Source organism: Euphorbia lathyris, chromosome 9, assembly GCF_963576675.1.
Source record: "Euphorbia lathyris chromosome 9, ddEupLath1.1, whole genome shotgun sequence".
NCBI lineage: Eukaryota > Viridiplantae > Streptophyta > Magnoliopsida > Malpighiales > Euphorbiaceae > Euphorbia > Euphorbia lathyris.
Genome location: NC_088918.1, coordinates 28,836,314 through 28,861,976, shown reverse-complemented (window position 1 = coordinate 28,861,976; position 25,663 = coordinate 28,836,314). Strand labels below are relative to the sequence as shown.

Below are 25,663 nucleotides of genomic sequence, written 5' to 3'. Positions count from 1 at the left end.
TTTTCTGTTATTTACAATACATTTGTGAAAAAAAAAATAAAAAAATATTCAACGTTGAGCAATTCTAAAAAGTTAACATTGTAGTTCCACAAATCATTATTTTTTGAATAATTTATTTTAAAGAATGGTAAAAAAGGGTAAATTTTAAATAAAACCCATGTAGTTTCACTAATTTTCAGATAAATGACTGCGGTTTACTTTTTGTCAAAACAATGATTGAGATTTTCAACTTTAGCAAAATAAGGACTTTTTTTATTGATACTATTAAAATCACCCTTCACGATTTCAAAAATGACAGATTTTAAGAACAACTAATATTCTAAGCAACTTTAATTCTTCAATTTTTTTATTTTAAGATTGTTTAGATGATGTTTGGTAAATAGAGAGAAAGTTAATGTTTAGAGAGAGAAAGTTCCAAAAAAGATGATTTTTGAAAATCGAAAATGTAGTTCCATAAAAAATATGATATTGAACAACTTTAATTCTTGAAAATTTTCATTTTCAGATCGTTAAAGATGGTTTTAGTAGCATTAATCCAAGTGTGAAACCTCAATCCTCGTTTTGACAAAAAGTAAACCATAGTCATTTATCTGAAAATTAGTGAAACCACAGAAGTTTTACTTGAAATTTACCCTAAAAAAATAACGGTAGTTTCAGCTATTTTGTGTTTTTAAATGTGACAAACAAAAGTTTTAAATTTTATTCTGTTAACAAATAAATGTGTTAAAAAAAGTCAAAGTCAAAACTATATCTTTTCTCTCTTTCAAAAACTAATTTCATAAACTGAGAAAACTTATCATTATTGTCCTACCAATAATGTATAGGGATAATTACTAATCTAGCCCAATGAAGAACCCCACTTTACATATCTAACCCACCTTCCTTTCATTTTACCAAATTAGACAAATAAACCCATTTTGGACAAAACTACCCTTATTTTAGTTTGAAGGTTCATCTCCTACCTCCCGCTCCTTCCACTTCCACTTCCTCACCTGACCTTTCCCATTCAACTTCATTGTGGTTCATCTTCTTCATTTTCAGTTCGTTTCAACTGCATTTTACGTTTTGAACTCATCACTATATATAATCCGGGTTGTTCTTCTCTACATTTTCATTTTCATTTTCTCCTACCTCAACATTTTCATCTCCGGTTTCTTTCTTCCCTGCGAAGCGCGACTGTGATGGCAAGAAAACGGAAGGCGACGGCGACGGCGGCGGCGGCAAGCGAAGAGGAAGGACGGACAAAGCATAAGGTAAGCATGCATCATCTTCTTCCCTGTTACCGCCATTAATGGATTAAATGCGCTCGAATGCGCTCGTATGTTAACTGTATGTAGATATGGTCGCATTTGTTACCTAAATGCGCTCAAATGCGACAAGGTATAATAGGCGAACATAGTGTCGCATTTGTTACCTAAATGCGACACATGCGACGAGCCATTCCATTAAACTTTATTACCTAAATGCGCTCAAATGCGACATTATACACCATGAAACATTGTCGCATTTGAGCGCATTCACAGACGAATGCGACATGATTGTAAGCCTTATACATAGAATATGTCAGTTTTGTTAGAGAATTTAATATGTGTATGTTTAAAATTGTTACAGCATGATCCCAGTGAATCTAAAAAGAGAAAACATAGTTCCATTTTCAAATATCCCAAGGCGGTTAATTCGGATGCTCAAGTAACAGTCAAGTTTAATATGGATTCTAGGGTCATGATAAAGAAGTATTTGAGTGAAAAGCAGCTAGAAATGTATAGGAAAACATGTTTTGGTCAATATTTGGATATGAAAGTTGCTAGTTTCTCTGCTGGAATAGTGCATCATGTCCTATCACGAGAGATTAAACATAAAGAAAGTAAACACAGGGAGATGTGGTTCAGGGTGAGGGGAGTTGATATGCGGTTTGGAGATTGGGAGTTTGGCCTGATAAGTGGTTTAAGGTTTGGGGTAAACATTGGGGAATTCATGGAAAGAATGTATGAATTAGAGATGCCGCATAGGTTGCAAAATAAGTACTTCAAGAAATACGAGACAATAACGACAATTCACTTCTTTGAAGTTTTGAAAAGTGTACAATGGAAGAAGAAGGATGCGACCGACCGATTTAACCAAGATGCTGTGATGATTGCCATGTTGTACTTTGTGCATGGCAATGTATTGGATAATGCTAACGAGAGGCATGCAAAGGATTGGGTTTTGGATCTTGCAGATTATCCAAGCCTGTTTAATGAGTTTCCATGGGGGACGTTGGCTTGGGAGGAGACGTATAGGTTCTTGGACTGGGCCATTAGCAAAAGACTGAAGCAATTAGAGGCAAATGCAGCGGGAAATAGGAAACGTGTGCCATATCAACTTATTGGATTTGCACACGTATCCCAGGTATGATTTGTGTATAATTTGTGTATGATTTGTCTATATATGTTTAGTGTTTGAATGCGCCCAATTTCCATCTGTGTCGCATTTATAATGGAATGCGCTCAAATGCGACATGATTGAGTTATAACCGTGTCGCAGTCGAGCGCATTGAAAATGGAATGCGACATGATTAGGTTATAAACCGTGTCGCATTCGAGCGCATTGAAATTGGAATGCGACATGATTAGGTTATAACCATGTCGCATTCGAGCGCATTCAAATGGAATGCGACAATGTTATAATTCTTATCAATGGATACATCTTATTTGCAGACTTGGATTATTGAGTTGTGGAATGTGACTCATGCATATTACACAATGAGAAGTGGCAGCCCACTTCCACGCTTGTTTAGATGGTCCCAGAGAATAGTCCCCTCAAACAAAGCAATCAAAGAAACGTTTTCTGTAAGTGGAATGAGATTCGTGTGTTTCTCTTTACTTTGTATTTGTTTACCAATACATTGCTATTTTTTTTTTCAATGTAAGGTTGCTGATCCTCCAAACGCGTGTCTTGTGGTTGAGGATAGAGAGAAAGAGTTCGATTGGTACACGTATTTGGTGGACCATGTTGAAGGACGGGAAGTTGATATAAATGCTATATTTGCCCCAATAATGAAAGGTAAGGAGAAGGTTGAAGCTGAGGAAGAGGAAGGTGATGGGGAGGAGGAAAGTGATGAGGAGAAAGGTGATGAGGAGGAAGGTGATGAAGAGGAGGGTGATGATGGAGGTGATGGAGGTGATGATGAAGAGGGTGGTGAGGAAGGGGATGAAGTTGATAGATATATCATTGCATCACGGTCACAAACGACCGAGATAAAACAACTTCAAAAAGTTCTAACGGATGTGCTTGAGAGGCATCATACGTGGTGCAAGGGACAATTTAGTAAGGTCGGCAGTATGTTAGACAACCTAGATGAACGGGTATCATTGATTGAGGGAGATATAAAAGAATTAAAGGCGATGGGTCGACCCAATGCTAATGTGGAGAATGAGGAGGCTGAGGCCAGTAAAATTCGGGAGGAGCCAGTGGTCGAAGAGGGGCGGATGAAAGATGGAAAGGAACAAGAGGCAGGTATGGTTCAAGAGGAGCCGATGAAAGATGGAAAGGAACAAGAGGCAGATATGGTTGGCTGTATTTACTTAGACGACAGTCAATACAAACTGATGTGGCTGCAGAATGGACCACTGTTGATACTGACTTTGTTGGATGTATGTGCCAAGCCATGTTTGTGAAGGGGTTCAATGAACCGGGGTGGGATAGTGAAGACTATTTCGTACGAAGGGTAAAAGGTGATGCAGATAATTTTGTACGCCCTTGGCACACAGTGAAGAGAGTGTTTATTCCGATAAATTACAAGCAAGAGCACTGGATCCTAGGAGTGTTCGAGTTGGGGAATATGCACTTATATATATATGACAGTCTTGTATCAAACATGTCGGAGCAACCTTTGGATGCGGTTCTCCAAACACCCTTGCAAGTCATTGTTAGAGTAATGGAATTGAGTGGCTATTTCGTAGATGGACGGGAAAATGTGCGACGGATGATCACTTGGAGCAGAGTTACAGGGGTGCCACAACAAATGTCCGGCTCAAATGACTGTGGCGTTTGGACTTGCATAAACGCACAATTCTTAAGTGGATTACATGATCTCACGCATGACGACTCTTATGTATATCCATACAATTCTACGGATGGCGCTTTCTTTCGTTTACGACTTACGGTTGAGTTGTTTCATGGACGTTTGTTAGACTTCAAATGATATTGTACTCTGATTCATGATGTTGTTATATGTGTAATATTTATGCACAATTTGTTATAAACCCTGTCGCATTTGAAAGGAATGCGCTCAAATGCGACGTCAAGTATTCACAATGAATTTCCTGAGTCGCATTTGAGCACATTCAACGCACAAATGCGACTAGGATTCTTCTAAACCCTGTCGCATTTGAATGGAATGCGCTCAAATGCGACGCGAAGTATTCACAATGAATTTCCTGAGTCGCATTTGAGCGCATTCAGCGCACAAATGCAACTAGGATTCTTATAAACCCTGTCGCATTTGAGTGGAATGCGCTCAAATGCGATGTGAAGTATTCACAATTTGTACAAGATAACAAGATAAAGTATTATACAATATAAATTTGTTTGTCCCCAATAGAATCATACAAGCACATGATAAAGACAAATGATCATAAATGCTTCGAGGTAGTAGTGTTAGAACAACTTGCTGAACTTGAGATTACACTAGGAAGCCGACTAGTGTTTGGAAGCATGGATGGACAATTCAAACGATTATGACCGATGCTTCCGCATCTGCTACACCTTGTGTGAATTACATCTTCACCCACAGATGGCCTTCTTTTTTGACCTTTTGGTCGACCAGCAGACCGTCCCTCCTTCTTAGGAGGAAGCACTTTCATAGGATTCTCGTTCACTTTCCATTCTGATTGATGACCAAGTGGATATATCGACTCACCCCATGCCAACTTAACTGACTCGTTGGTGTAGTAGCGATGTACCCACCTATAGGCGTTATCCATCCTATGTTTGGAAGCAATTTTGCATATGTGTTCACATGGAAATTGTGCTAGTTGCCATTTCCTGCACATACATGTTCCTGCATTTAAATCAACAAGTCCCCCCTTAACCCGATCACCGATTTGAAAGGTGTGATTATCCACAGGGAAATATGAACAACGTATCGCTGTCTCTACACGCTTTATCATCCTTTCTTCCGGCTTCCTTGCCAAATAGCCCACACATTCTTCTGCAGAAACATATTAATCTCGTAAATAATTACGTATGTCTAAATAAAATAAAATAAAATAAAATACACGTTTATAACCTGCTTCTGTACGTCTCTCGTAAAACCATTTTTGTAGTGTCATGCGTATGAACTCAACCAACATTGTGATTGGTAGACGTCTAGCCTCCACCATTAACGCGTTGAATGATTCTGCCACATTCATCGTGATAATGTTATATCGACGACCACAGAAGAATGCACGGGACCATTTCTCTTTTCCAGCTTGCAGTAAATATTCGGCAGCACCGGAATGTAGTGAACGAAGTGTTGCAAAGGATTCCTCAAAATCAGATACCCGATAGGATTTTTCACATTTCCAAAATGCCTCATCTATCTTACGAATTCCACGAAATTTGGCCTTAACATTTTGTTGCAGATGACGTGCGCACGTCCCGTGAACAGCATTAGGAAAAACCAAACTAACTGCATGTATAATGCTTTGGTTCCGATCTGATATAATGGCTAGATCTTCAACATCATTCAGACACTCTTTCAATTTGTTGAAAAACCAGAGCCATGATTCATTACTTTCTTTCGGTCCAACTCTAAATGCAACAGGAAAGATCATTTTGTTCGCATCAACACCAAGTGCAATGTATAATATGCCGGGATATTTACCTTTTAGAAACGTTCCATCAACGGCAATGACAGGTCGAATATGTAGTTTAAAACCTCTCAATGATGCACCCATAGCCATAAAGAAAAATCTAAATTGATCATCATCATCTGTCTCGATATGTGTCACGGTACCCGGATTTGTACTTTTCAACATCTCACAGTAGTCCGACAACAACATGAACGATTCCTCCGGGGAACCACTTTGTGCTTCCAATGCCCAGTGTCTTGCTCTCCAAGCTTGCATATAAGAAAGATTGACGGAAAAATCTCGTTCAAAATCAAAAACAATATCCTTTGGTCGATGCACCCGATTTTCCAAATCAAACCTGCTTCGGAGTAGTATCCCTGCAACACGTTTCCCCGCTTGCCTATGGTGCGGACATATCTGATCTCTCCCACAAGCATGCATGTCCATACCATCTATTCTTGAAAGCCTGAACAAATTGGAACCTGGAATGACGATCCCTCTAGCCCTCCAATTGCATTTTCCCACATCCTTACATTTCACCTCAAACAAAGACTTGTTTGATTTGTAAACCTTCCATTCAAACTTATTTTCAATTGCATATTTTCCAAGTGAATCTTGCAATTCAACTTTGTTTGAAAATATATCATTGACCCTCAAAGCAGTACCTCTGTTTGATTGTTTAGGTGCAATCATATTCACGGGCGCATCGCATGGCTTTGGACACCTTCGAAATGGATCAGTCATCCTTTTCATTCTATCTTCATCGCCATCCTCATATGGGATACGTTGGACGCATTTAGATTGCTTAACTGTTTCGTGAACACTTTTAACAGGAATTTCATTCTGAGTGGTATCTTCATTCTCCACATTATCACCATTATCGTAACAATAATCATTATCATAATGCTCATCATAATGATCGTGATTATCATTATTCATATAATCATCGATGCCATTTCCACAATCGTTGTCATCCTTACCATGTATAGGAGCATCCAGTTCGATGGTGGGATCATTACTTACTACTTCCGTTGGTTTGCTTTGACCAACATGTCCATCCTTGTTAGGTCGCAATGTTGAAGCTTGTATTGTTCGCATGTTTAGAGTAGCATACAATGGAATCAAATCGGTCGGATTCATTCGGCAGTACTCTATGAATCCCATGACATCTCCATCGTCATCAATATCTGCTATCCCACCACGCAGTTTATTTGGACCATATGTCGCCTGCATTGACATTTGGAGATCATACGAGGTTGAGTCAACGCGGAGTGCACCATAAACTTTCTCTTTCAACTTTTGCAAGTCAATGTCTATTGGCAAAACCAACAACTTCGCTTTACCACCCACGTATGTCATCACTTTTCCTTCTGTAGTCCACTGTCCGTTCCAAGATAAAAAACACGTACACCTCTCTTTGGTTGACATACTTCTACATTTAGTAAAATGGACACGTGATCAAAACATAATAAAGCCAATTCATATGTAAATGAAGCTCAAATGTGACATGATACACCAAAATGCGACTCAAATACGACAAGCTATACCAAAATGCGACTGCCAAATGCGACATGGTACATCAAATGCGACCGCCAAATGCGACCGCAAATGCGACATGGATATGAATGCGACAAGCTATATATTAGTCCTTGTCGCATTTTATTATCTGTGTCGCATTTGACCATCGAATGCGACAGATCGGGAGACAATGGCGGAATCGGAAAATGTCAAGATTCAAACAAATGTATTCGAAAACCAACTGTGTATTTCTAGTAATATGTATGAAAAATGAGGGAATGATACTTACATGAACTTGAATGGGGTATGGATATCTTTAGATCTTGGGTTGAGTTGATAAATTTTTCTGTGAGAATGTGAAAGTAAATGAAAGGGAAAGAGGAGATGGTTGTTATATGAGAATAAGGGTAGTTTTGTCCAAAATGGGTTTATTTGTCTAATTTGGTAAAATGAAAGGAAGGTGGGTTAGATATGTAAAGTGGGGTTCTTCATTGGGCTAGATTAGTAATTATCCCTAATGTATATGCATAATGAATTTGGTTGATTATAACTACTAGTTTTCAAATAATGAGTGTAAAACTAGTTTTCTGATCGTTGTTGAACTTCTGCTTATTTTCTTTGCGACAATAATGTTGCTAATTACTTGAACTTCAAGGGCTTGCTTGATTTGACATGCTAGACAATTGTAGACATGATCAAAGAAAAGACACCAAAGGAAATTCTCGAAAAACATTTAACATCAAGAATGACTTTACTCCCGAGGAGGAAGAAGAGGTTCGTCGTGAGAATCAATGGGCATTCGAGTGAATCATGGTGTATGCAAGCAATATCTGTGTGGTTCACAGTGAATTCCGTTAAAATTTTAGGTTAAATGAGTGATTAGAAACTGAAGTCATTATTTGAATTAGTGTTTCGAGTTTATTGTTGTTATATTATGATAACATATTCTCTTTTATCAGTACTATGTCAATTATCTGTTCTTTAGTTTTAGCCATATATAAGATATTCTTCTGGTTGGCATTAAGCAAATATATCACTTTCTAGAGGTAATTATTAAGTGTTATTACGATATGCTTGAGCTTCAATTTGCTACAATATTCTTAACATTGCAAATCATTTCAAATTATAATAAATTCTAGCTAATGTCTATTCAAATTAGTTTTTGGAAGAGAGATTAGAGAGAGAGAGAAAGAAAGAAAGAGAGAAAAATGAGAGAGGGAGTTAAAAATAAATAAATTTCAGTAGAAATTAGACCTGATTATAATCTGAAATGATTTGCAATGTCAAGAATATTGTAGCAAACAATATGCATTAAAGTCCAGGCACATCGTAAAAATAACACTTAATAATTTCCTGTAGAAAGTGATATATTTGCTTTAATGCCAACCAAAATATCTCACATACAAGACACTGATAAAAGAGAACATGTTATCCCCCATAATGCGAATATTATTTACATAATGTAACAACAATAAACCCGAAACGGTAATTCAAATGATGACTTTAATTTCTAACCACTCATCTAAGCTAAAATTTCATCCAAATTCACTACGAAACCACATAGCTACTACTTGCAATAAACCATGCTTCATTTGAATGTCCACTGGTTCTCACGATGAACCTTTTCTTCCTCTTTGGAAGTAAAATCATTCTTAATGTTAAATGTTTTGCGAATCTCCTTTAGTGTCTTTCCTTTGATCATGTCTAGAATTATCTGACATGTCAAATCAAGCAGGCCCTTAATGTTCAAGTAGTTAGCAACCTGGAAAAGCATTGTTACAAAGAAAATAAACAGAGGTTCAATAATGTACCAAAAAACTAGTTTCATGCTCATTATTTGAAAATTAGTAGTTATAATCAAACAAATTCATTATGCATATCCATTGTTGTTAAGATGAGAGTGACAAGCTTTCTCATTCTATGAAATTAGTTTTTGGAAGAGAGAGAAAAGAGAGAAAAAGTTATAAAAAAACTAAAAATAAATAAAAGAATAAAAATAACTATTTGATCTTGAACTTTGATTGCCACTTAGATTTATTTTAATATTGTAAGTTAGTTTAGACTACCTTTATTAATGGAATGAACCTCAAACCATGTTTATCATGTTTTGAAATATATGACTCTATTTGAAAATAGCTGAAATCGCATGGTTTATTTTTTGTAATTTACTCTTTATTTTAATTATAAATATTATCACATTAAATAATAGAATATTTTAATATTTAATTGTGTTTTTTTTATTTAAAAAACGAGCTAAATGAGTTCCAAACACTCTTCCAAATATTTCTTATTAGAGATGCTTTTAGTAACTAGAGGTTTCAAAGGTTTTAAAGAACCGATGATGAGCGCATCTTAATGATGAACCCAAATTACATATATTTATTAGTTTTCTTTCAAACTTACATATAATTCTATGTATATTCTCAATTCTTATGCTTACTTAAACGTGCATATCTCAAAAACTTAGTGTAAATTTCCTTTGAATAAGAAAATAGTCCATTTATTCTATTTTATAAGTTATTCTAGTAAATTAGTTTTCTTTTTTTAAATATAAATCATTCTAGTTTTTTTAAGAATTTTTAGTTTAACTTTTTGATTCAAACATTAAATTTTTGTTTTGGTATATGTTTTTACTAATATTCCAAAGCTTATTTCTCGAGTAAATTACACCAAAGGTACTTAAACTATACCACAACTCGTACTTTGGTATATGAATTATATTTTTGTCTCAAAAATATACTCTAAGTGTATGTGACTTGACATTTAAATACATTTCTTCGGTAAATGGTTGATCAATGACTTTTTGACCACTTTTACACAAATAATTGGTCTCACTTTACACTTACTAACCTAAAAAACTATCATACACTTAAATAAATTTAAAAAAAACTATCTATCTCCTTTGAATCTTTCTCTCTCTTTCTCTCTCCTTCTCATCCTTGGCTACCATGGATTCTTAATTTTCAAATTCTAATTCTCATCCATGGTTATCAATTCCCAATAGGAAATTTATGAAAACACCAATTATGGACAAATGCTTTCTTTCTCTCTTCTCTCTTTCTCTATCTCTCTCTCATTATCACTGATCTTCTTCCACTTCTTATCAATCAACAATGCTTCCTTTTTCCTTGCTCTATGGAGTTCTTCACTGATTGAAAAAAAAAAAATCCACCATCTACATTGAAAATATGAGGAGATGAAATGACAAACGACTTGTAAATTAAAGGGATCCATTAATTGGATCAGTTTTGTAATTTACTCAAATTTTATTCATTTATGGCTGTTAACAACGGTTAATAAGAACTTTAAAACATCATCAAGCAGTGCATGATTTTAGGACTTTCTTTCTGCACCCTACTTTTCCATCTTATCTTGAACGTTCCTAATTGATCATCCTTATCCTGCTATTTCCTCTATTTCCAATCTCCCGAAATTATTTCTTCAATTTCTGACTTTTTTTTTCTTTTCCAAATTTCCATTACAATTCAGAAGAAAAAAAACAATTCAAAAACCCGTTACAAAATGGAAACATTACAGGGAGCCCAATTGATGATGAGCGAAGGAATGGGGATTCAAAGTACATGAGAGAGACGCGGTGAGAGATAGATTAAAAGGGGGAGAGAGAGTAAGTCTTCTCAAATTTTTATTAATAATTGTCAAATAAATAGTCAAACATTTAAAAATGGTCAAAATATATAAGGAAATTCAAATTGACTGGTTATTACATGTTAAAACAATTAAATTGTCCAGTCATCCATATTTCGGATATATTTTTAGAACAAAATGTAATTCAGGTATCAAAGTGTGAACTGTGGTATAATTTAGATATCATTAATGTAATTTACTCCTTATTTCTTCAACCATTATATTATATTAGAAAAAATAGTTTTTAGTTAACTAATATAAATTTATTAATTTAATTCTATATTAATTATATTTTTTAATAAACCGGAGGAAGTATAAAATATCATCACTATGGTTGATATTTTAGTCAATCTTATATTTTCAACTTTATTTTGTTTGTATTAATGATAAAATTACTCTCCTTTCAAAAGAAATAATAATAAAAAATTAGTTTAATACATCATTTGTTCTTAAACTTGTCTAAAAAACTTGAGTAGCTTCTTGAACTTTTAAAGTATTCCGATAGCCTTCTCAACTTACATAAAATGTCCAAATAGCCTCCATAACTTACGTAAAATGCAATCAAACTCTTACCCATTAATTTTTTTTATTACTCGTACCCATCACATTACCCTAATAGGTACACTTCATGAATTTCATACCCGTCTCATTTTAATCACAGATACTTGTGGGTATCCCCGTTTGAATCAATAATAAAATAAAAAACATTACAAATTAAAAAAGATAAATTTAATAAACCATCCATAAATAATTTATTTACAAATTTAACAAATATTCCAAATTCTAAAATTCTAAATCAACCTTAATTAATTAAAATAAACTAGCTTAGTGGTTAAAGATAAAAGTCAAATATATGGCGTACTTAGATTTTCATACATGTCTCATACGTGTCACATATAATTTTTTCTAGCCCATATCACGGTCTCTTTTATACAGGGCACGAGTAATCTCATTAGGATCAGGTACCCGTGGGTAGAGTATTCGTTGGCATCCTTAATGCAGAAGGTGCGTTATGTTGCATGCGTCTTAAAAAAAGTAAAACGATCAAGGTTGGGGTATGAGATTCTAATATTAGAGAAGATAAGTTTTACCGTTAAGCAAGTAAAAACTTAATTTTTAATATGTTTTTTCTATGAATTATGTAATAAAATTTTAAGACATATGCAACACATTCCTCATACAGCTTATTTTTTTATAACCATACGATAAATTGATTATATTTTAATCAAAATATGGAGACTATCGGAACATTTTAAACAATATGTACATACTTTAAAAGTTAAGTGAACAATGGAACTTTTTAAACAAGTTCTAGAACAAATGATTATTAAGAAGTAAAATTAGTCAACCTTAGAAAGCCATAGTAAAGCCTTCCTCAACGGCCGCCTGATATTCCCTTTTTCTAATGAACTCACTCTCAAAGTGTTTGACCATAAAAATTCGACTAATAATTGAATCTCGTTCAATTGTCCTCTCTTCATTCACCTGCAAGCTGCTCTTCAACATCTAAACTCTCCATAAACAGGTCATCAATCTTCTTGTGCTTTGATTTATATATGTATCTCTTCTTCAATTTGTCTATCAAGATATATATGTTTGATTTAAGACTTAGAACAAATTTATTTTCTCTTATATAGTTTTGCTAACTGAAAATTGAATTTTTCAATGAATTTGGGGGCAGAAAACAATATGATCTCATTCTGTGAACAAACGTAAATGTGGAGAAAGATGAGGGAAGAAATCTAATCAGAAATAGAGAAAAATGATGACGCGAAATACCTAATTAGTTCTAATTGAAGAAGAACTCAATCCAGAAGAACTATTGCTTTTAGTAATGCTTTTACTAATGGAGGAATTAATTGCTTTTACTAATGCTTTAGAGTCGTATTACCTTGTGAAACTTAGAAAAGGATAAGATAACTAATTAAAGAACTTCAGCCACAGAAGTATTCATCACTGCTCTATCTTCACTGGCAGTGACAATCAGGATTTCCTGGGCGGGGTGCTTATTATGATTTATGGGTGCTATATTTTTTTGGAGTATTTTTGCATAAAAAAAATTGAAGTCCGTTCACATTTTTCATAGAATTTTCGACGTTTTTCTCAAGCACCCCTACTCCTTCCTGGATCTGTCCCTGTTCACTGGGTCAAGAATCCTTACCGAGTAGGATTAGGAATACTGTGAAGGAATTGTTGATTCAGCCCTTCAGTACGGGAAGGATCCGGTCTATAGTGACAGATCCAGAATTCAGGGGTGCTTGTGGTCCTCTGGTGTTCTAAGGGTGCTCATTTGATATTTTTTTGAATACTTTTGCAAAAAAAAATTAAAGCCATATACACAGCTTTCGGCCCTAGCCCCCTCCTTAGTTATGTCCCTGCCGGTCCATAATCCTAGAAGGACCGAGAGATGATATCTGCTATGTTATCAGGCAGAAATTTGTATTACTCATCACAAGGGAGAAGTGCATAAAAATGTTCTCAAACTGTTAGGTTGTTGCTTAGAGTCTCCAATTCTAAAAAGCTAAGTCTTTCCAGGTACATTTGTAGAGCTGATTTAGGACCATTATCATGGAAAATTGGGTTAAAGATTGGTTTGGATGTAGCTAATGTGATTACATTTAACCCTTGGTTCATAGTGACATCAAAACCATAACTTTCTTGTTAGATGAATGAAGATTATGGAGCCAACCTGACTCACTTTTCATTTCCTTTATCTATACCAGAAGGGGAAAGCCACATAAATAAATGATATATTACAAAAAGGAAATATACAATCAGGCGGTATGTTCAACAAGAAGGTTGATGTTTATAGTTTTGGCATAGGGGCCTCTGACTCAGGGGAGAATTAAAGAAAAAATGAGAATTCATGATAGAAATTCCCGTCTCTACAGGTAAATTTTTTGTTGGGAAGTTTAGTCTATTTGTAATCTGCATCAGTGGTGGAATCTGGACGGAAATAGCGGTTTCTGATGCTTAGTAAAACAATCTGCAGTTTTCAACATATTCTAAATTTCATGGTTTCTTCTTCCAGATTGTTACAGTTGATTTATAGCGTTTACATTGCGATTTGGTGATGAGTTGGTGCTTCAAAGTCAAGAAAGAAAGAGGAAAGGATGAGAAAGCACTAATAAGAAATGGAGGAATGTTATTAGAGAAATTAATAGCTCTTAACAATGGCAGAAGTAATCCTATCCGTTGCTTTTCCATCAAAGAGCTTAACGATGCAACAAATAACTATGATCAAGATCAAGTGATTTCCAACGATGAACACTACACAATGTACAAGGGTTTCCTCCAAGACCGCCCTGTAATTGTCAAGAAGTATAAAGGCGAAAGCTTCCTAGAAAATTCGATAAATGACATCGTGTTTTCGTCGCAAATGAGTGTGCACAACAATGTCCTCAAACTGTTAGGATGCTGCCTGGAATCCAATACTCCAATCCTCGTTTTGGAGTATGCAAAGAGAGAAATTCTCAAATATTATGTTTACAGACACTACCGGACCGAGTTCAAACCATTAACATGGAAAAACAGGTTGAAGATTGCAGTTGATGTAGCTAATGTGATTGCTTATCTCCACACTGCATTCCGAAAACCCATTGTTCATAGAGATCTTAGAATCTCAAATATAATGCTGGAAGAGGAAAATATGGCAAAGGTAAACGATTTCTCGTTTTCCATGTCGATTCCTGAAGGCGAAACACATATAATCGACACGGTTAAAGGAACATTAGGATATATGGCTCCTGAATATTATAGTTCAGGTGGTACTTTCAATGAGAAGATTGATGTTTACAGTTTTGGTGCACTTCTTCTTGTGCTTTTGACAGGACGAAAAGCACACGAACGTGTTCCTATTCCTTGTCCGTCTTCTACAACCGATGAGTATTATTATGGTCTAGTAGATTATGTAAAGAAAAATGTAGAGAAAGAGAAAGTGGATGAGATATTAGACCCCATAATTGTCGAAGAGGAGCTTTCGCGCCCGCGACTAAAAGCTTTTGCATTGCTTGCTCTTCAATGCACTAGCATATGTGCAGAGGATAGGCCAGAAATAACTGATGTTGGGAAACAACTTGGACAGATGTATAGATCTCTTATTTCAGATTATTCATGATCCAGCTCTGTGAGTTCTTTTAATATGCAAATTTTGAGTATGTTAGTGAATATAATTAAGGTAAATTGCATAGCTAATACTGATCATTTGTTATGATAAAGAAAAAAGAGTCTAGATTTGATTGCATAGCTAATACTGATCCTAACTCTCACAATCCGGCGTTCCCTCTCCGACGCCTAAGTCGGTAAGATACTTGGAGAAAGTAATGAGACTTGAAAGCAAAGTGTTTGGTAGAATGATTATGTACCTTGTGATATCTCTGGATGAGCTATTTATGAACACTCAAAATATACATGTTAATGAGCAACCTTACCATATGGAAGTGATTGATTGGCAATTGCACCATGCTTTGTATAAACGGCGTAGCATCAGGATTAGGAGCATATCTTTAGAATCTGGTATTATCATTAGTCATCGTGTCCAGTTAGTTATTCCTTTTGTTTAAAGTATTTTATTAGCGCACGTGTTCGGATCCAAACACCAAATTTCATATGATATCAGATATTGTATTGTACAAGAAATAGTCATATATTTTGCTGCAAATATTTTCAAGAAAATGTTTTAATATTAAATAGAACGGTTTGGTTGATTTACAAAATCGCAGAATTTAGGTTAATATAATATGTGATGCTGCTGACATGGTGAGAGATAAAATGGTAAAAGAAAATATATGTTTGGCTCTCCACGCTATCTCTCAATCCGACAAAATCTCAAGGATTGCCTCCTTTTTCTATCCTTATAGATTTAGGATCTGTTTGGTGTACATGTTGTTTGATGTTGTTGTTACCGGTTGTTGTTGGAAAAATAGAGTTTCTACTTTTAGAAAAAACTATTTTTCATATATAAAATGTTTGGTGTACATGTTAGAAAAATAAAGTTTGTATTTTCAGAAAAAACTACTTTTCATATATAAAACAATAATTTTATAATCAGATATTTAAAACTCTTCTTTTTAATAATTCATCCATTCATTTATATAGGTCATTAGTTTTTTTTCCAAATATAAGTTATTCTAGGATTCCAAAAACTTTTAGGGGGTGTTTGTTTACCTACTTTTCACCTCCTGTTTGCCTTTTCATTTTAAAAGGCAGAGTTTTAGGTGTTTGGTTAGACTCCTCACGTTTGCATTTTACAGTTGAAAAACAGTATTAAGTGTTTTGGTTAGTGATCTCCTGTTTGCCTTTTACACCTGAAAAACAGCATTTTACAAAAGCAGACAATCTCTGCTTTTTGGAAAAACAGCCTTTTCCAACAGCAACCAGCAACACAGCAAACAGCAACAACAAACAGTAGGTAAAACAAACGGGCCTTAGTTTAGTTTTTTGGTCTAAATATTAAATTTTTTGTATTGGTTCATGTGTGTTTTTAATAGGAAAAAGTACAAAAATAAACCTTGTGGTTACACCTGTTTTCGAACAACACTCATGTGGTTTAAAAGTTTGCAAAATGGTACTTTGAGATTCATTTCGTTAGCAAACACATACCAAATTGACTAACGGTGTTAAAAATCAAAGGAAAAAGAGTTAGTTTGCTCCTTATATTTATTTATTTTATAAATTAACCTCATTTATTATTTAATTATCACAAACAAACTCCAAAATAAAAAATAAAAATCAATTATACCATTTTCTCCATCTCATTGATTTCTTATTTTTTTTTGTTCTTTCTCTCTCTTCTCTCTTAATTTTTCTCTCTCTAAAATCAATAGGAAAGAATACAAAACAAGATTCTTAATCTTAATCTTCGCAACAGAATCAGGATTAAAATAAATTAATTGAGATTAATGACAAATACAACAAAATAAGAACAGCCGACATATGATAATAATAACCTAAAGAATAACCTAAAGAAGAGGAAGAGCTGGTCCTTATTCGCACGTTCTCTGAATGTGAACATTCCTGTGGAGCCGCTAGAATTGAAGAAGAGGGAAATCCTGAGAGTTTGTGGTGGATTGCCAAATGCAATTGTCAAACTTGCAGAGCTTCTAGCTAGGATAATGGCCTTATTGTCAAACTTGAAGAAGCTAATTTTCTGAACGATAATGGCCATATTGGTGACAATTTGGGCACAAGCAGCGGCACAGTTCGCCGTCTTGTTGATCATCTGGACCCTAGGCAAACCAGCTTTGATCACATCCATGGAGACAATGCTAATTCCTCATCTTTGTACTCTTGTTACAGAGAAACTGTTTCGTCTTTATCGTTTGATACTCGAGATGGAAGCAGACCTGGATAAGATGTAGGTAATTTCGTTATTATTATCATATGTCGGCTGTTCTTATTTTGTTGTATTTGTCATTAATCTCAATTAATTTATTTTAATCCTGATTCTGTTGCCAAGATTAAGAATCTTGTTTTGTATTCATTTTAGAGAGAGAAAATGAGGTGGAACAATAGAGTGTTTGTTTGGTGGTTCAATTGATTTTAGAAAGAGAAAAATTAAGAGAGAGGGGAGAGAAAGAAGAAAAAAAAAGAAATCAAAGAGATGATAAGACGGTATAATTGATTTTTATTTTTTATTTTGGAGTTTGTTTGTAATAATTAGATAATAAATGAGGTTAATTTATAAAATAAATAAATATAAGGATCAAACTAACTCTTTTTCCTTTGACTTTTGACACCGTTAGTCAATTTGGTATATGTTTGCTAACGGAATGAACCTCAAGGTACCATTTTGCAAACTTTTAAACTACATGGATGTTGTTCGAAATAGGTTTGTACTTTTTCCTTTTTAATATTCAAATGTCTATTCTCCAACAGTGACATGAGAAATAATTTTTTTTAGTTAATCAATATTTTTTTTAATTTGTGTGAAATACCCTAAAATGATTTATATAAGGGAACGGAGGAAGTATATATATATATATATAAAAGTAAAACATGAAAATGAAGTAACAAACACCCTTAACTTAAAAAGATATTTAACATTTGTATTTCAGTTGCATTCACATGGACCCTGGTGACCACGTAAATTTAGTCATTCACCGTTAGATATAGGCGGATTAAATATAAGTCTTATAAGAAGCTAGAAGTTTTGAATCTCCACCTTAGGATTTTAATCCGTCTAGATCTAACAGTGAATGACCAAATTTACATGGTCATCAGGGTCCATATGAACGCAACTGTTTATATTTTCAATCAAATTTTTTTATATAAAAAAGGTAAAATCTATGCACTAATATATCTAGCATTTCTATGTGTGAATGATTTTATTTTTTTAGGAGTAAAACATATTTTGATTTTTTAGCATTAGAACTTATTTTAGTTTTGTGAAGACTAATATTTACTTCTAGCTTCTTTTCTTTTTCTTATGTAATGTTTTCTATTTAATTTTGAATTATCTTTCCTCTACCAAAAAAATCTTCTCTCTCTTATTTCCAGTCAAAATTTTGATTTACTTAGACCGGACTATTTAATAAATATCTTTCCTCTACCAAAAAAATCTTCTCTCTCTTATTTCCAGTCAAAATTTTGATTTACTTAGACTGGACTATTTAAACACCAGTCGACTATTTAAAATAGTACTTTATGACATGTATTGAAAAAACTTTGAACCCTATGTTGACATCGTCGCTCACCAACTCGTTGTTGGCCTCCTCCCCACCCCCTCCTCTGTTGCCAATCCCTTCGGACGATGGTCGCTACTAGCCTACGCCCCCAATCGTTATCTTCTCGAACTTCAGACACATCTGTTCGGATGCACAAATGCAGGAAAGTTGTCGAGTCCCTACTGGTCTCAGAGCCTCAGGCAAAGGTTGGATAGGTTGTGTGAATGGAGACATGTTCTTCCCCGATATTACAATAGCAGCTGAGTTAGTTGATGAATGGTCGCAAGCCTGGTCTAATGCTTTGATAATCAAAATCCTAAGTCGCAACGTGGGATATATTGCTCTCTGTAACTGTGCTACTAAGATATGGAAGACTGAAGGGGATTTCTCCATGATCGACCTTGCTTATGGTTTTCATCTGGTGAACTTTGATAATCTGAGTGATCGTGATCATGTCATCCAAGATGGTATGTGGCTGGTACAGGGACACTATCTTACAGTCACGACCTGATCATCGCCCTTTGTTCCTTCTACTGCTACGATGGATTCGATGTTAGTCTGGGCAAGATTCTTAGATCTTCCCTTACAATATTACCAGGAAGATGCATTGATGTTTATGGGCAACTCCTTCGACAAAGCTATCCGAGCTGATAAAAATACAACAGGGAAAGCTCGGGGGAAGTTTGCCCGCGTTTGTGTGGAAGTGAACCTGAATCAGCCTCTTGTTTCCCAATTCTATTTGAATGGCCATACCTACCACATCGAGTATATGGGCGTATATACTGCATGTAGCAATTGTGGTCGATACGGCCATTTGAAGGATGTGAGTACAAATCCTAGCATCTGAAATAGGGAGAAATTGAGATCTTTCCACCCCTCCCACAGTCTCTGGCAGGGTGGTCCCTTATGTCCCTATTTATTCATTCTATGCTTAGAAAGGTCTAACCACATGATCACTGATGCAGTTCAATGAGGCTACTGGAAACATGTACATCTTTCTCGTGGCGGGCCTGCTCTTTCCTATATTTTCTTCACAGATGACATTGTTTTGCTTTCTTAAGTGTCGGTTGAACAAGCTTATCTGATTCGGGATATTCTGCATGGATTTTCTGAGTGCTACGGGCAGAAGGTAAGTCTTCCTAAATCAAGAGTTTTCTTTTCTACTAATGTGTCTGATGTAACTAGATGAGGAATCTGTGATACCGTGAGCTTTGCTAGAATATTTAGGGATGCATGTTTTACATCAGAGGGTCATGAAGGAAACCTTCAGTTATATGGTGGACAGGCTTCATGCTAGACTCGCAGTTTGGAAATCGAACTGTCTCAATCTAACAGGTAGATTAACTCTGGTGAAATCTATTATGTCTAATGTCCCTACTTATGCTATGCAAACTACCCTCCAACACAGTAGTATATTTAATAGGCTTGATGGGTGTAATAAGCATTTTTTCTATGGGGCTCTTAGGGACACATAAGAAAAATCCACTTAGTCAATTGGAATATTGTTGTAAAAAGAAGAGCAATTGAGTGCTAGGAGTTCGTAAGATGCACAGTTTTATTTTAGTGATGCTTGCTAAACTTACTTAGGCGGTTCTAACCGAGAAGAAATCGCTTTGGGTGCAGGTTGTCAGAGCTAAGTATGGTGGGAAGCGGAGAGGAATGGACGTCTTCCGAGCAAACTCATCGCATTCATTTCCTTGGCATAACATAGTTATAGGGGCTCGATTTTGATCCCAATGGCTACAAAATTGATTTTTAGTGGTCTGGGCACTCATTTTTGGACTAATACCCGGTGTGGTAACTCTCCTCTCATTGCTCTTTGCACTACGACTACTAAAGAGGACCAGGAGGAGACAACATGCAAGTTTTGGGTTGACAGAAACAATAGATGGGACTTGGAAATCTTGCGAATGCGACTGCCTGCCATGACTTTGCTAAAAATCGCTACTTTCGCTGTCAGTCCGAGCAGTCATATAGCTAACACGTGGTTCTAGCCGTTGAATGTTGTGGGATAATTGGGATCGGTCAATAGGGTTAAATTAGTCATCAACTAATGCAGATTTATGTAGATGTTTGTGAAGATAACATCTCTTAATATTTGGTTAATCTTTATATTTAAATTAGATTAGATTTTATCTAATTTCTGTTGGAACAATTCCCATGTATCCTCCTTATAAGCACACCTTTATCACAATATAGATTTGTTCAAATCTGGACTATTTCATGGTATCAGAGCTATCTAATGTCTAATAACCCTGCAAAAATTCTCTTCTTCCTTCCGCCACACCATGTCCAACGGTAACCCCACCACCGAAACCACCACTCCCGCCTCCCAAATCTCCCACAACATCCTCACATCTCAGGTTTCTAAAAAATAACTTCCACAAATTACCTACTATGGAAAACGTAGATTATGTCCATCTTAAGAGGTCAATAGTTGGCACATCATATTGATGCAATCGAAATACCTCCTATCAAAGAATTGTCAATCGGAACTGTCAATGTGGCTTAAAAAGTATGGGAACAAAAGGATCGACAAGCAACAATTTACACCAAATTGTTGGTGCTGAGACTGCACTTGCTGCATAGAAGAAGCTAGTGAAGACATATTCCACTGGCTCTCGGTCGCATATACGCGATCTGAAACATATATCATAATTTGAAGTGTGGCAATGACTCAATTTCATCATATCTCCAAAATGCAAAGCACACCAATGGTCAACTCACTACACTTAAGAATCTTGTCTCATTAGATGATCTTGTTGAATCAATTCTTGACGGCATTGGTATCGCATAAAGACCATTTGTGCATGCTCTAGAGGCTCGAATGGAGTCTGTTTCCTTTGATGATCTCAATGGACTCTTTCTAAGTGAAGAAAGACAGCTTGCTCGTGAAACTCCTTTTTTGACTTTCATAACCTCTGTTCATTTTGCGACATGCAACAGTAATGGAAGAGGCCAATTTTACTATAATCAAGGTTGAAGTAATTTTTCTAGCCACAATTCTAATCGGAATAATTTCACAACAAATTCTCCTTTGGATATAATTACTACGTCTGCTCCGTTGGAACTGTCTGTGCTTGATCCGCCGAACCTCAATTCCCAAGGTTCTTTATGCACCAAATAAATTGGAAGTTCTGCCTCTTTGGGGTATTGGAAATTAGTGGGGTGATCGGCTACGAAATATGCAATAACCTTTCCTTTTACAACATCTCGGGAAGATAAACTAGCATGAACTCGACCAATGCTAGGGACCACTTTCCTATTATTCCAAAAAGAATGGATTAATTTGGTATATACTTGACCAAATATGTGCTAGCAATCATGTACACTCTTAACATGATTTTCAAACATATAATTTTGAATAGAAATATGATTTTCAAAAATATAATAGTAAATTTAGATTTATTACTTGGCATTTACCACTAAAGTATAGCTAGATGAACATATTTATCATGTTATTAGGTTAGTTTTAGTAAAGATATAAAACAACATTTATTTTGGTAAAATGTAGTAATTAAAGATTACAAAAAAAATTCTGTAAAATAGATGTTGCACTAAGCTAATTGAAAAAACTCATAAAATTAACTTTTTCAAAATTAGAGGTTTGAACTAAATAAGATCTTTCAAACCACTTTTCATCCAACACCACTACTAGAAATTTGACTAATCAAAACATTTAAAAGTGATCCAAACCTCTAATTTTATCTCAAACCACTTTTTGCCAAATAGGATCAAAGTGCATTGTAAATTTAAAAAACGAAAATTTTAGAACACCATATCTTTGGACAACCCACTCATTCTGCGATATGGAGCAACATGTGTCATATAATGAGTGTGGTTTCTTGAAAGGACTCGGTCCTCTCTAAAAAAATTCACTACAACAGTCAGTTTACGTGGTTGAACGTAACCTCATAGACTCATATATTAATTTTTTTTTTCTTTTTTGGTTGAGTAAAGGAGGCTTAAAGCCCAGTGAAACAAATGATTATATAGAAACGGTCCTATTCAAAACAAATCCTCGACAATGATTGGTGAGGAGTTTCTGGAGGTCTGCAAGTGGTTCACCAAACTCATGGTGACCCAAATAACAAGAACTTGCGAAGTTCGCCAATCAGTCAGCAACCATGTTACCTTCCTTATAAGTGTGAACAAATTCAAGGCTCCAGTCCCTATCTCTAACAGTAATGCAACACCGCATAAGCCACGAATAGGGATGATGATGAATTTCACACATACATTAATTAATAGCTAGACTAATTAATCTGAAATTAATGTTATTATATTGACTAATTAGACTGACTTCTTTGAAGGATATGTATACTCTGACTAATAATTAGTCTGAAATTAATATTTTTATATCAACTTGACACATAATCTTTTGTTTTCTTCTATCTATTAGTAGAGTTCAAAAGAATGAAGGTTATTAGTCTGAAATTAATATTTTTATATCAACTTGACACATACTCTACTAATAGTTAAAATTCTTGTTAAATGACAGGTCGCTATTTGGTCGCTGTCATGTGAGGCTATTATGGATGACAGAACGCGATCGTCATCTGAAGTATCATCAGATGGCAGCGAGCCCCGTGACAGGTTTATATCTTGCGTAATTGTCATATGAAGGGGTTTTTGGCGTAGTGAATTAAAGGAGAAAGAGACCTTTGCAACCAAGAAAGAACCAAATTATTGCACATCTTCCACGCAACATGCAAAGGAGAATTTTGAACAGGCGTCAGCAAGGTTCCATCCATAAATTCAAGCTTGTTCTTGAAAAGAAGGGCAATTGTCATATTGCGACACCAAACATGATAATCCAGACCCAAAAGAGGAAGGGAAACCAAAATTAAAGAGGGGTTTTCCCCTAGATGAATATAATAAGGGCTGGTAGTTTGCTCTTCTACTCTCACCATTGAAGAATTAGCTATGAAGAAATAGATCGAGAAAGCATACCCAAATCGAGAAACTAAATATCAAGAAAACAGAGGTAAAAAATACCCAGATGAAGGCAAAATACCTAATCGCAAAGAAAATCACAACATGCAAAAAATCTGGAAAGAAGAAATCGGAGAAAAAGAAGAAATCAGAGATAAATAGGGTAAATTTCATCAATGGTGTACAACCTTTGCCTCATTTCACACTTTGGTGTACAACCTTCAATTTGTCTCACTAATATCTACGAACTTATAGGTGACCTCCCACTTTGGTGTATAGCAGGTAAAAATGACCGGTCAACGTGAAGTCAACGCGCCATGTCAGCAGTTTGACCGGTCAAAAAGTCAAAATTTAACAACCTAATATAAAATTATTTCTTTACCCTCTTCTTCTTCTTCCTTCCCCTTCCCCTCTCCCTTTCTCTCTCTAACATCTCTTTCTACCTTGTTTCTCTCTCTACCAAAAACAGAACTAATATTTGTCTACCAAAAACCATTATACATTCAGTTATTAGCTATGAAAGATTTATAAATCCAAATTATACAAAATTAGCTACTATCATAATGTTTTTCTGGACAAGTTGTTTTTCATTGTGATAAACCATTTGAGAGCAGAACTATAGTTTATATATAAATCATTCCAACATCTCCTAATTCTCAATCATCATCATTTCCTATAGCTTTCACAGCCCAATTCTCATTGAATCATTCAAGCTAGGCATTAATCAGTTTGCTGATCTTACTAATATGAAGAATTCAGAACCTCAAGAAACAGATTCGTATCACCGAGTCTGCTCTTTCCGATTTCTCTGTTCTTATTGGCTTTTGCATATTTGGCGTCTTCCTATGGATACCATGAACATCGTCAATTCCTTGCAGAACCTAATCCTTCTCCTCCTAAGTCTTTATGTGGGTGCTGCTGTTTTTTTCTTTTCTATTATTTTAATCTTTTTCTTTCACTGTTCAATTTATAACTTTCAAGTGTTCATAACTTCTACTTGCGGATTCTATAGTTTGATGTCATCAATTTCATGCCAATTATCAAAATTTCAACCATTACTCCGGGAATCTTACTAACCATTTCCATGAGCTCTTTCTGCCCTTTAGCAATCGCTTGAGCTCTGGAAGATGGGTAATGGTTTCTGGGTCTGGGTGCAGAAAATAAAGAAGGTTATTGAATGGTGCAGAAAATATTCCGACGATATCGGAAATAAAGAAGAATACAGGGAATGGATGAGCTTTATTATATTCTGAATGCTTCCAATTATTTTTGGGGGGCTGAATTCTCAAAATTACCTTAAACATCAAAGAAGAAAGATAAAGATCAAGGGGCAAGAAGGAGTTAGAGAGAGAAATTTCGAGAGAGAGAAAGAAAGAGGGGGGAGAAGATGAAGGAAGATGATGAAGAGATTGAGGTAAAGGGTAAAAAAAGAAATAGATAAAATTAATTTTTTTTAATTTGTGGGTTCCACTTTTATTAATTAATATGATAAAAAATGCTGATGTGGCGCATTGACTTCAAGTTGACTGGTCAAACAGATCATTTTTACCTGCTGTACACTAAAGTGGGAAGTCACCCCTAAGTTCGTATATATTAGTGAGACAAATTGAAGATTGTACACCAAATTGTGACTTAGGGTAAAGGTTGTACACCATTGATGAAATTTACCCGAGATAAATAGGAAAAAGAGATTGCGGAAGCGTTTGACCACTCAAATACCATCTTGGTAGAAAAACTCGTTACACCAGAGAAAGAAGAAACCAAAGTGAACTTAATGAAGAAAGATAAAAATACTAGAAATTCTGAATGAATGAATAATAAAAAAAACATCGATAACTTACCTATATACCTATAATCACTATAGTTAACTTAAATATAGTTAGCTTACGTTTTATCTATATGGTTAATACCATCATTATCACTTAGAACTACTACTTGTTCAAACCTGTTACCCGACACAATCCGCTATGTTCAAACCTTTTACCCGACTCGATGCGCTATGTTTGGTTGTAATATCTTCATAAAACATAAGAATTGTCAAGAAAAAAAAACAGTTAATAAACCGTTTTTTTAAAATCAAATTGT

At 35.1% G+C, this 25,663-nt stretch overlaps 1 protein-coding gene across 4 annotated transcripts; it reads left to right on the top strand.

Moving 5' to 3' along the window:
- Window positions 1-12,316: 12,316 nt before the first annotated feature.
- On the top strand, window positions 12,317-16,026 carry LOC136205139 (non-functional pseudokinase ZED1-like). 4 transcript variants are annotated; one of them, XM_065995626.1, is made up of 3 exons: window positions 12,318-12,504; window positions 13,703-13,870; window positions 14,011-15,976. In XM_065995626.1, exon 3 carries the CDS (start codon window positions 14,053-14,055, stop codon window positions 15,094-15,096), a length of 1,044 nt encoding a protein of 347 aa, XP_065851698.1. In that variant the 5' UTR covers window positions 12,318-12,504; window positions 13,703-13,870; window positions 14,011-14,052; the 3' UTR covers window positions 15,097-15,976. The 4 variants fall into 4 exon arrangements, with proteins under 4 accessions (XP_065851701.1, XP_065851698.1, XP_065851700.1 ...); XM_065995628.1 differs by having other exon boundaries at window positions 13,645-13,870; XM_065995627.1 differs by having other exon boundaries at window positions 12,661-13,870.
- The last annotated feature ends 9,637 nt before the right edge of the window (window positions 16,027-25,663 follow it).